Below are 12499 nucleotides of genomic sequence, written 5' to 3'. Positions count from 1 at the left end.
CATCCCCACCAAATATGAAGGCCCAAATAAGGGAGACAGAGTGCTAGTCAGCCCCTTAATAGATATTCCCATAGTAACCGAATTGTACGAAATGTCCGGTTTTTTACCAGGCTAGCTAATATAAAAGTCGTTATGCTCGAGCTTTTAAACATGTAAAGTTAATGTTTCTTGTCAAATTGTCGGTGTTTCGGTTTTTCTTTTTGTTTGTTTCTTTTTGTTGTTTTGTTTGTTTGTTTGTTTTTTTTCGTTTTGTTTTGTTTCTTTGGTGAAACAAATTCTTTACAACTCATCATATATATCTACTTTAAAACATTTTTGTTTTCTTCAATTTATAAGTTTTATTTGAAAATTTGGAAAAAGCACAAACAAGTATGCAGTAAAAACAAAGATCTCACAGTTTTAATACGTATTTGACGTTAGAAAAGGACATACATTGTACAGTATTGGAATATAAAAAGTGTTTGATTAATAAGCCACAGTGTTTGTTCATACCAAAAATTCACATGCAAGAAATTTGATATTTTCCGCGTCAACTAAAATTGTATAAAGAATAAAGAGCGGGAACTAAACATTTTACTACAGAGGCAATTGTCATCCAGAACATTATGCCACATTCAATACAGGTGTAATTAAATGCATTTATGTCCGTATCTAAATGAGAATATGGATGTTCCCTGTCAGTCTTCGTTTGTGTCATTATTATAAATCACGTGAGTCGCGGAAGTTTTTGTACTCAGGCAGAAGCCGATTCCTGTTTCGCAACTGTCATTTGTACAAAATCCCCCTTTGTTTCAGGTTGCTGCCCCCCGGGGGTATTGCTGACTTTGTATGTGGATTCCTTCAATGGGGCATCATCAGGCTCCTCGGTGGGGACGGGTGTTTTCCGCCGGCTACGATAAACAGCATACACAATGAGTGTTATTAAGGCAGCTAAAACAAGCGCACCAACCCCAGCACAGATCCCTGAAAGAAGCGACACCAAATAAAAATCCCACAGAAGAAATGTTAACTTTGTAGGGATTCAGAGTATCCCTTCGATTTCTATGTAGACTCAACGCCATTTCATAAACTCTGAAATCACCTAATCAAATCAAACACATCTGTATATATGTATGCACATGCATTCAAGTTGCATAATGTACTTACCAATAATGCAGATAGTAGAACAGAATGGAATATCTGAAAAATGAAACGACGAAGAATTTCTAAAGAGGCAATTTTATAATTAGAGAAACTGCGTTTTTTTGCAAGGCATGTGCGGTGGAGAGTACCTGTGCACCGGAAGTCAGCTGGGTCGACATCCCACCTTAATGTCTCCCAACAGCGGACATTAGCTGTGTCTCTGTTTAATTCGCCGTTTCTACACTGCGGGGTATACACTTCATACACCGTGCTATTGGTCTGAACTTGTCTACCGGACTTCGTCTTCCAGAAAAGTCCATCTGACATTGGCAAAGGTCCACAGCCTGAAAGTTTTACGTACATGCGTTATACGAATTAGAAATTAAGAAGTCATAATGTTTATTATATATCATAATATATTATAATATATATGTTTCGTGTATCGTAGGCATTTTAACTGATATAGTCATAACTATTAGGATAATATATTACATAAACTGGTTTCTTACATTAACTTTGATATCAGTCAGTAGAATGAACAAGAGGCCTATGGGCCACATCGCTCACCTGAGCAACCATAGCCACAATAATACCAGCTTTATGGAGTTATATACAAAATATCTGGACAATGTAGTTGAACATATTTTGTAGAAAAAAAGTTCAATTTTCTCTCTGGATATTCTAATGTTTATCATGAAGCCCCTTTAGTAACAGGGTGATTTTATAGTCGTATTACATACATGTATTGAGAATTGCAGTTCTGAAGGAGATATTTTAAAACAATCGTTAATATATAAGATATAAACCTATAAATCAAACTCTGAACCCCTTGTGATGCAAAGAAATTGCATAGGGCCAAAGACTGAACAGTTTTGAGAATTAACAATTTGTCAAAATGCTTGCATACAAGTAAAACCATATATTAACACACTTAAGGTTTTTTTTAATAATTTAAAATGTTTTCGTTTGTAAAATTGGACCCCAAAATTGGGCCCCACCCTACTCCTGAAAATTTTTGACGAATTTGATTCTACGCTTTTTAAGGTTGCTTTCACTAAATTTACAGCTTTTCTAGCAAATGGTTTTTAGAAGAAAATGTTTAAAGATTTTTATATACATGTACTAGTATATACTCTATGTAAAAATTCGATACCCCCCCCCCCCCCATTGTGACCCAACCCTGTCCCAAGGATATCATGATTTGAACAATTATAATCTATCCTACCTAAGGATGCTTCCATACAAGTTCAGCTCTCTGGTCGGTCGGTTTCTGAGAAGATTTTTAAAGATTTTTCTCACTATATTACTATTTAAAATTGGACACCCATTGTGGTCCCATCCTACCCCCAAGGATCATAATTTGAACAAACTTAAATCTACACTACTTGAGGATGCTTTCACACTAGTTTCAGCTTTTCTGGTCAAACGGTTTTGATAAGAAGATTTACTCTATATTTTCCTATGTAAAAATTGGACCCCCATTGTGGCCCCATCCCACCCCCAAGGATCATAATTTGAACAAACTTAAATCTACACTACTTGAGGATGCTTTCACAATATTTTCAGCTTTTCTGGTCAAACGGTTTTGATAAGAAGATTTACTATATATTTTCCTATGTAAAAATTGGACCCCCATTGTGGCCCCACCCTTTCCCCCAGGATCATGATTTGAACAAACTTGAATAAACCATACCTGAGGATGCTTCAACACAAGTTTCAGCTTTTCTGGTCAAAAAGTTTTTGAAAAATACAAACAAATTTTCAATAATTTTTAATTATCTTTCCTTTAAAGACGGCGTGGCCCTTCATTTTAATAAATATGAATTCCCTTTACCCATTGATACTTTGTGCCAAGTTTGGTTGAAATCGGCCCCGTGGTTCTGAAGAAGAAGTCGAAAATGTAAAAGGGTTACATAGAGACAGACGGTCAGACGGACGGACGCTGGGCAAAAAGTGATCAGAAACGCTCATTTGAGCTTCAGCTCAGGTGAGCTAAAACTCTGATTGTATGATGTTACTTTATTAGAAATTTCAGGTGTGAAATTATCAATTTTACATAAAATTAGCAGGTACATGTGTTTACCTGGAATGACCCCGCCCGTTGCGCTCTCCTTGCACATCGGTGTTTGTCCACCTCCTGGCATTTGAAGGTTATTATTTTTTATACACTCAGGATTGGATTCTTTATCATACATTCCAGGTGCACAAACAGTGCAATACATCTGCATTCCATCATGTCCATAAACACTTGATAGTAGATCAAAATAGCATTACAATACTTTCATTAATCAGACATGTAAAATGAAATTGAACAACGATGACCCTCAATTATACATTCGAGCGGTCTTGTGGATTCGCTCAAAATACTAGAGTGTGTGTTCAAATTGAGTTTGCTAAGCATGGATTACTAGTACATGTAGTTTGATCCTGCCATGAAAACACGAGCAATGTTGGATCAATGAAAACACTTACAACCGCTTTGTTTCGTTGGCCTCAAACGTAAAATTGTTTGCTGAGGTTGTTGCCACCATTAATACTAAAAACAACCATAGGTACAAAGTAGATTGATCCATCATCAAAATCGTCTTTTCCTAAGATAGATAAAAGATAAAGACTCTTTACTGGGTAAGGTTATGGAATAAAGAGGTTTTTTTTGCCAATACACGATGGTATATTCGATAATATTGACATTAAAAATGTTGTATTACGTTGGCACGATATTGAGTTAACATCGGATTACGTTGGCACGATATTGAGTTAACATCGGATTACATTAGTGCGATATCGAGTTAACATCGGATTACATTAGCGCGATATCGAGTTAACATCGGATTACATTAGCGCGATATCGTGTTAACATCGTACACCTCCACACTGTTTACATCATTAAATTCTTAGGGTTTTTTTAAACCATCGTTTACATCGTATACATCGCAAATGGTCAACAATATTGAATCGACATCGTCACATCGTGAACCTCCCATCGTGTTGACATTATCGTGCATCGTCTCTGCATCGTGCACATCTTATCTCATTTATATTGTTTACATTTAATTAGTCGGCTTCGCAATGTTGAACGCATCGAGTTGAGATCATATCCACATCGTAAATCATACCGATGGTTTTTAGAAGTATGAAGTGGACATTGAAATGTAGACGATAATATTAATATTATTGATACAATTATTGTAATAATTTAATTCTGGTTGTAACGCGCTTTCTGACTGACTAAAAATTATTTTATATCCTGTAAAGAATGTTGTCTACGTCATAGTAAGACTAACGTCAAAAACGTATCAATACGCCTCAATTTACGTTTGAATTTTGTACAATATTACGTCATTTTAAAGGTTAAATGGTCGTTTTTATCTACAATGAAGAGTAAAAAAATTAAATTATCAGCAATGAATTCAATATTTATTTGTTTTATACGATATAAAATGGTTTGAAACAGTTTACGCATTTTTATAAACAGCTTCGCGGTTTATAAAGCGTAAACTGCCCAAACCATTTTATATCGTATAAAACAAATAAATATTGAATTCATTCCTTAAAGCAATATGAGCTACATTTTTCATGTTGATTTTTATTTTACTAAAATGTTCTTTCCTACTGAAATGACAAAAAAATCATGGTTTTTAAATTTCTGTTAGCCATATTTTTGTGGAAAAGGCCGTTAAGAAGCCTTATTTGGAGCAAAATTGAATTATTGTAGTCCTCTTTAAAAATTGATTTGCTTTATATTCCTTAGAAGAGATATATTTTCTTTGACAAAAATTAATGATTTTTTCAAAGCTTATTTATCATAAAAGTTTAAGTTATATGCAGACTTATCATACTAGCATGTTTTTGCAGCAAAATAAAATTCTAAAAAATACAGCCCATATGGCTTTAATTAAGTAAATTCGACATGAACTATAATGAAAGTAGTCTGCTCAGCTCGGTGAAATATTGGCTCTTTATATGTATTAATATAGATCATCTGGTTATATATTTTTTACAAACTAAATAAGTCTTTCTCTCCATTAAAATAAAGTTTATAGACTTATTTTGTAAGTTAATGTATCAAGATGAGTGATGTGGATGAGCCATCGCTGAGCTACGTCAGGACTACCGGTGTTATTATATAGGGGTAAACAACTGTACTAATCGAGTCGAAGTCTTTAGTATGCGCGATCTGACCTTTACGATAACCCATATTAATGTTATGTGTTCAGCGGGAGACTTTGATCAAAGGAAGCAATTGAGATTATGTAACTAAGGATGGGTTTTGTTCACCGGAGTTTGACCAGAGACCTTTATAACATTTTTTTTTTAGCGCAATAGTCATGAAGGTGGGACATTTACGTATTTGATTGTGTTTTGATTGAAGAAAAGAGCTAGTCCGGAGAAGCTAAAATAAAACCATATACAAATTGAAGTTTTATGTTGGTTTTTTTTTTTTTTTTTTGGGGGGGGGGGGGGGGGGGTTGGCCTCGTACAAAGTGTGTCCCATCAAACTACATATTTGAAGGCTTTTAATTGTTACACTCTGGACGATTTGAGCCGCTTTTCCAGATTCTCCGATCGATCGATATAAAGAGATGTTATCCCATATGATGACTGCGTACTCAAGAAGTTCTTGGGACATAGAACACGTAAAGTACATGTAGAGATCTTCGATTGGTTCTCTTAGTAGGTGGAGTCCCTATGACGCTTTGACAAAGAATACTTTAGTTCATATGATTATTCAAGTTGCCATATTCGATAAGATTGATAAAGGTCCTAGATTTTATAAGAAAGGATTTCAATTGAATGATATTATATAATGAATAGTTATAAATCAAGTATACTTTGGGTTCGGAGGCAGTGGAGATTACTACCCATTGGTGGTCCATCAATGATTCTTGTTAAATAATGTCAATACACGTATGAAAAATACGTAAATCTTGGTGAAAAATAATCTTGCGTGTATAACGTCGGTGCTATCGTGCCTCCGGTTTTGTTGACCATTGCACGTTTGTTCGACTGCACACGTGCTGAGCGGCAAAGCCGCCATATTGTAACCACCCATAGCCCGTGACGTCTCTAAATGAGTTTAAAACGTAATTAAACAATTCAAGCAATAATGGTGCATTTTCATAAGTATTAATTACACGTTTATTTAGCATTGATTTTTATAAATATTGCTGAAAATGAAAGAAATTAGCAAATATTCGTAAATTAAATCAGCCTGCTTACCTGTAAAATGACAAGGTATTCTTGCATTCAATTTCCTGTTGAACCAGATTATAACTTCCTTTTTTCGTCGCGGCACTTCAGCGTATGATTACAAATCGATGTTACATAACACGCATGTCGTGTGAATTTCAGTGAAAAAAAATGATTTTTTATTTTTTGCAAATAATGAGTTAGTTTGGATTTTAATCAGTTCAAAATTCATTATAATGAAATGCAATTAAAGTACATGTAAACGAGATATTAGTACATTTTTTTTAAAGGAACCAGTGTTTAGCTAAGCATGGCGAGCGTGTATCAAGTTTTCGTGCGTGTCCTTTTTATATAATTTTAGTAATTCTGCATTCCACTTTTATCAAATTTCCCATGCATTTTCATTCTCCACGCATGAATGCTTTAGCGGCTTCACAATAGATTTGTAATACGTGCTGGTAGCAGGCGGCAATTTGATCCGGGGAGGGGTTCAGAATGCCGCTAGTACAATGGACACGCAGACCGGGTTAGCCATTTGTGAAAAGCTAGTAGCTTGCATTTAAACAAAACAAATTGTATTGAAGATTGTTTTTTGTTTCTTACTTAAAATATGCATATGAGCGAAAACAAATGTTTAAAATTTTATTGTTTAATAGTTCATGTTTTATTATTCTTTATGCAAAAAATACTTCCCAACACGCAGTAAGTGACCCTGGGTTAGCTTCCTTGTATCTATACAACCAGAATGTGCGTCAACACATTGCTCTCTTTTACTCTTAAGCTACGAAACTGAAACTAATTTATGTTCATTTGTCAATCTCTTATATGTCATTGCAACAAGGTGAGGCACTCTTGAACTCAAAATAAAAGTAAGAAATTGAAAATAAGCCATACATATTTATTGCATCTATATAGTACATGTAGTAGAAACAATTAGCTCACACTCTGCTACAACGGTGAATAATGACTAAATGAAAGCCCCTCTCATACAAAATGGTCTCAATCTATGCTATATAAATCAATCATTCTAATTTGGATTTTTCAGTGATCTTCCAAGCACCTAAAAAGTACCGCAGTCGTATTAAAATAATGTCTTTTCCCATCTGTATCCATGAAAATACTGGCACCATTTTTGAACCTGAGAAAAAAATTAGTAAAACAATAAATTAAACAAATTACAAAAAAACATAGAAAAATTAATTTATATTTAAATACCACCTAAATCTCAAATTGACTGCGACTATTTAAAGTATAATTATATCATCAAGTTTTAGTATCTAAAACATGGATTCCCTCCAATACAATGAGTGGTGGTTATACTGAGGTGAGTTAGAGGTCCCAGTTTCTTTATGCATTTTACCCTCAATATCTTAAAATCAAGATGTAAACTCAAAGGTTTTGACCAAACTGAGTTTGTGATAACAAGGTTTCACTGTATGTCCATTGCAACTGATCCAATTCAAAAGCAATACATTGGTTTGGATATTGATAAATTCCCCTTACCTTCAATTTCAGTCCAGTTTATGGCCACCTCTCCTACTGGAATGTTAAAATACTGAGCCAGGAATAGCATGTCTACATCAAAGGCCCTGGAAACATATTAAAATACCACTGTCAAATAATGAACTTGGCAACTACTGACACTTCAAGCCATTTCATCAATACTTTTTGTGAGTTGATAAGGTCACTTGTCAAGTACCCAACTAATTTTGTTTAGACATATTATTTAAAGAGACACAACTCTAACATCACACTGATAAATCTACAGATATGTTAAGGCTAATTGATTCAAAAATGTTCCGTATTTTCAAGTAATGATGTTTCTTAGTAGTTTTTTTTGGGTTTATAACATAAAGTTACCACAGCCAACAAATCAAATTTCAACTGATATCTACTACATGTACTTGCAATTGTATGCCATTTCTAATTGATATCAAAATCTCAAGGGGCTTATACACCATGTAGTTGTTTAGAACCCTTGTTCCTTCTTTTAATTGAGTACAATGTATACAAATGAATTCTACATCGATAAATATTCTCTTATTTGCAGCATTTCTTTAAAATATATTCCCTTGAAAATGAGAGTCTAGATGAGAGGTGGGAACAAAGCAATAGCTATTTGTTTTATTTCCAAATAGAGTACCCAAGAAAGTGACAAATGTATCATCATTATTCTCTATTGACTTAAAGGTGTCTTTACTATTTAACAGTAGCTCAACTACCCAGTAACCAACAGGGTATCTCCAAATGAAGATAATCATCACCAGAGTGCACAAAAATACATAGGTACTAACTGGCACTCTTCTTTTCCCTACTCTTTACACTAAGTAAAATATTGCCATTTTGTAAGCACTGACTGACTTTGAAACCCCAAATCATAGCAAATAGTGGATAAAAATACTGCAAGGGAAATGAAAAGCAAAATACACTGGATACAAATTTTTTATAGGTTTTAAGAATAAAGCCAATAATAATGATTCTTCAATTTATCTATCAAAATAAATATTTAACTAAGTGACGAGTCGACAAGTGTTATTGTCAACAAAAATGAAGTAAAAAAAGTCTCTCGACGAAAAGTCAAGCATATTTAGAACTAAGAATCATAAATTAAAAGGTTAACAAAATATATATGATCCCTCTTCAAATCATTAAAACCAAGCTTACCATCTCTCTACATGCAGGTTAGAGAACAAAAGAACAGCTGCCTCCCTAGTGAGAAGTTTAAATCCACATTGTGTGTCCTTGATTCCTCGAACACAGAGAAACCACACCACAAAGTGGAATCCTTTCATCAATATAGTCCTAAAGAAAGACCTCTGAAAATATTGATAGAAAAAAATAAAGTCATGAAAATGAAGACATAATGGAATTTCTATGAAATATGTAGAGAAAATATGAGTCAATGGATGACTTTAATAGATATTTAAAACGTAGAGAAAATAAATTTCATCAAAAATAAGGGAGATAATAAACACTGTCAATTCTAGACAACTGTTTTTATTCCAAAGGGTTTATTGGCACCACAGAATATTCTTTGATAGGTAAAATGAACGGTCAACAAATATGGTCATTAACATGTACATTTTGTAATTATAATGCTGACATACACTGTACAGGTAAGCTTGTTTTCAGCTCTGACAGAGCCTTGGTTATCAAGAATCTTTTATGCATTTCTTTGCAGATGCCTAGCTATTAAAAATGGGAGATGTTCCTTTATCATAATCCAAAGACATACAGTATCTTGTTTGTATAGCTTGAGATAGCTGTTAATATGAGTTTGCCTTTCAATTTGTCTGTATGTTAATGGCATCTGAGCAGTTTACAAGTATTTACCTGAGCTATTGACCAACATTACCTGAGCAATGGACTCTTCCTCCAGGTGAGCCCGAGACCCACAGACCACAGCTCTATTGCTACTGTCCTTTTTCATGTTTTTCATTTCATTCTCAAGTTTAGTAAAATCACTGAATTTACTTGCACCATCAGCATCTGCAAACAGCAGGTAATGACCTCGAGCAGAAAACATCCCCTGTTGTAATATTTTAAATATTAAAAATTTAATTCTGAATAAGAATTACCTTTCAAATAATATTTTAGAAAGAGAAAAATGTGAACTATAATCTATATCTTCACAATCCAATTTAGAAGGGCATAGAGGATTAAAAACCATTGGCTAGCAAAGATGTTACCATAATAAACCAGCATAAAAGAAAATTTTTAAAGTTTTTTGTATAGATTGGAGATGAGCAGAATGGATTTCAATCATTTTTAAACAATATCAATTACAACTCAACTGGGTAAATAATATATAATTTTGTAAAACTTTTAAACATCATTGAAAAATTTCTTTTTTAGATTTCAATCTCTTTACTGTTATATATAAAATGAAAAACAGACAACATATTTGGGATTGTTTCAAACAATACTTCATTACCATATTAATAACCATAACCATACAGATTATTATCTTTATACACATAACTAAAAATAGTTTCATGAATCATGCCAAATAAAATGAAATTTTGATTTATTTCAACATCTTATCAAAGCTTTGATTATTTTTAAAGATACTGTGAATACAAACTTTTTAACAAATGAAATGTTGAGAGGTATATTATTTTACCCTACCATCTGAATGACAACCTTAGTTAATACTCACCAGTCTAATGGCCCCTCCTTTCCCTCGATTTTTTGCGAGAGTTAAAACTCTAATCTTGTCAGATCCATATTTATTACAATAACTTTGGGCAGTCTAAAAGAAATGAAGACAATCTCAGATCATCTGGTCATTGAAAAATATGAATCAATAGCAATCTACTGTGTAATGTAATTTTGGGGAAATTTTCCTAAATACTGGTATCATTTTAAATAAGGAATAAGGAATCATTCTTTGAGTATTATGAGGTGATAATTTTGGTTGGGGCGTGATCAAATCCAATAAAGGCCAAAGGGCTTTATGATAGATTTGATCACACCCCGACCGAAATTATCACCTCATAATATTCAAAGAATGATTCCTTATTACTTATATTCATATAATTTTAAGCCATCCTACGATTAAATATTTAAATATAAATAAGCAAACCCCGCTGGCGCCTCAATTTGGCGTCATTTGTATTATGTGTTATATAGTACAAAATCGATACGTAGTGTTATCACAGGCAAAGACACTGGAAAATGTAAATATAGAGTAATATATGTTAGTACCTGTGTGGTTTTATCTTTGCTACCATCATCAACAACAATGACTTCGTATGTAAATGATTTTAATTTTTTCTACAAGGAAAAAGTCCTAAACATCAAAATAGATAAAATGTTATAAATACATGTATATACATATAAATACATAAATAAAATAAAAGTTATAAAATATATACGGTATATATTCAAAAACAAAATGTTTACTACAGTTAAAGCTGTGACTGTTAACTCCATCCTTCACCAGTGTCTAGTAAAGGAAGATCTCTTATGAAAATTAGCTCTTTAACTTTACCTTTGATGTATTAAAATTACGGTATATTACTTTTTATACTATATTTCATCTTACTAACCTTTCTCTCCTCTAAATGTTCTAAAGCTTCATCCATCATCATTGGCACTACAAAAAAATTAAAGTTATAGTCTTCAATGAATAAAAAAATATAAATGAATGAATGAATGAATGAATGAATATTTACATCTTTCTTCCTCGTTGTAGGCGGGTACTATCACAGACAGCTCTACACTGGCAGGGTCATTGATTGACGGAAATAAACATTTCTCTTGCTTCTCATTCAAGAAATATTTCTCACTATCATACCGTCCCAAGTCTGGATAAGGCTTAGTTGACATGGCAACAATGATCAAAGCCTGCAACATCAAAGATTACTTTAAATAACTTTACATGTACCTAGTAAATGCATAAATGGGAAGATGCTTTTAAAGCTTAATTGGGCTTGCAAAATTTTTCAATCATCTGCAAAATATCACAGCAGTCTCACATGTCTGATAGATGTGATTGCTTTTCTAGGCATCAAAGTAGAAGTAAATAAAACCCAGTTATCCTTGAGAACTGAGCACTAAGCATAAATGTCGCAGGAGAAATGAGCATATAAAGGTTGACAATTTATAAATCTGGACTGGGAATCAAACCTAAGACCTCTGCAACTCTAGTCAGAAACTCTACAACTGTATTTAAATTTGCCTAATTAACTAACAGGCTTATTTGATGTGAAACAAACTTGTTGTTCATATATATCTTAATCAAATTAACCAATGATTAACACCCCCCCCCCCAAATGCACATTAGCATTAATTTTGCATGATATGCATCTGTAAAATGCAATTGATAGGTTACTTCTCTTTTTCATAATGATAATTAAAAAATACGTGTTATTTCAAAAAGATGATTTATCATAAAAAGTTACTGCAGGGGGAGGCAGTTGCAGTTGTAACATATGCAAAAAGCACAGTGACTGATTTAACTTAAAAAAAATTTAAAACGTTCTTTAATGCAGGATTATTACTTACAATAACAGCAATAAAAATTGCCACGCCCACAAGGGACAGCAGCATCGACAACAAGTCCATCACAGTTGCAAAAGCTTGTCAACTTTGCTATTTCATCATGCTGTCGATGCAGAGCCAACACAACACACAAGTTTACCCGGAAGTGGTTGGATAAATCCTGGTTTTTAAAATGTTTCGA

General features: G+C 33.4%; 2 protein-coding genes across 2 annotated transcripts; both read right to left on the bottom strand.

The window, feature by feature from the left end:
• Window positions 1–312: 312 nt before the first annotated feature.
• On the bottom strand, window positions 313–6564 carry LOC128192098 (uncharacterized). Its single transcript, XM_052864549.1, has 6 exons — window positions 6343–6564; window positions 3595–3713; window positions 3206–3369; window positions 1272–1466; window positions 1147–1179; window positions 313–963 (listed from the first exon to the last, which is right to left on the bottom strand). The coding sequence occupies exons 1-6, from the start codon at window positions 6367–6369 to the stop codon at window positions 734–736; spliced, it is 768 nt and encodes a 255-aa protein (XP_052720509.1). The 5' UTR covers window positions 6370–6564; the 3' UTR covers window positions 313–733.
• Window positions 6565–7194: 630 nt separating this feature from the next.
• On the bottom strand, window positions 7195–12492 carry LOC128192096 (dolichyl-phosphate beta-glucosyltransferase-like). Its single transcript, XM_052864546.1, has 9 exons — window positions 12322–12492; window positions 11490–11661; window positions 11364–11410; window positions 11020–11088; window positions 10472–10564; window positions 9668–9841; window positions 8977–9128; window positions 7816–7901; window positions 7195–7450 (listed from the first exon to the last, which is right to left on the bottom strand). Exons 1-9 carry the CDS (start codon window positions 12379–12381, stop codon window positions 7335–7337), a joined length of 969 nt encoding a protein of 322 aa, XP_052720506.1. The 5' UTR covers window positions 12382–12492; the 3' UTR covers window positions 7195–7334.
• Between the last annotated feature and the right edge of the window lie 7 nt (window positions 12493–12499).

The sequence above is a fragment of the Crassostrea angulata genome, chromosome 7, assembly GCF_025612915.1.
Source record: "Crassostrea angulata isolate pt1a10 chromosome 7, ASM2561291v2, whole genome shotgun sequence".
Taxonomy (NCBI): domain Eukaryota; kingdom Metazoa; phylum Mollusca; class Bivalvia; order Ostreida; family Ostreidae; genus Magallana; species Magallana angulata.
The sequence above is the reverse complement of the archived record's forward strand: the minus strand, read 5'-3'. Positions and strand labels throughout refer to the sequence as shown.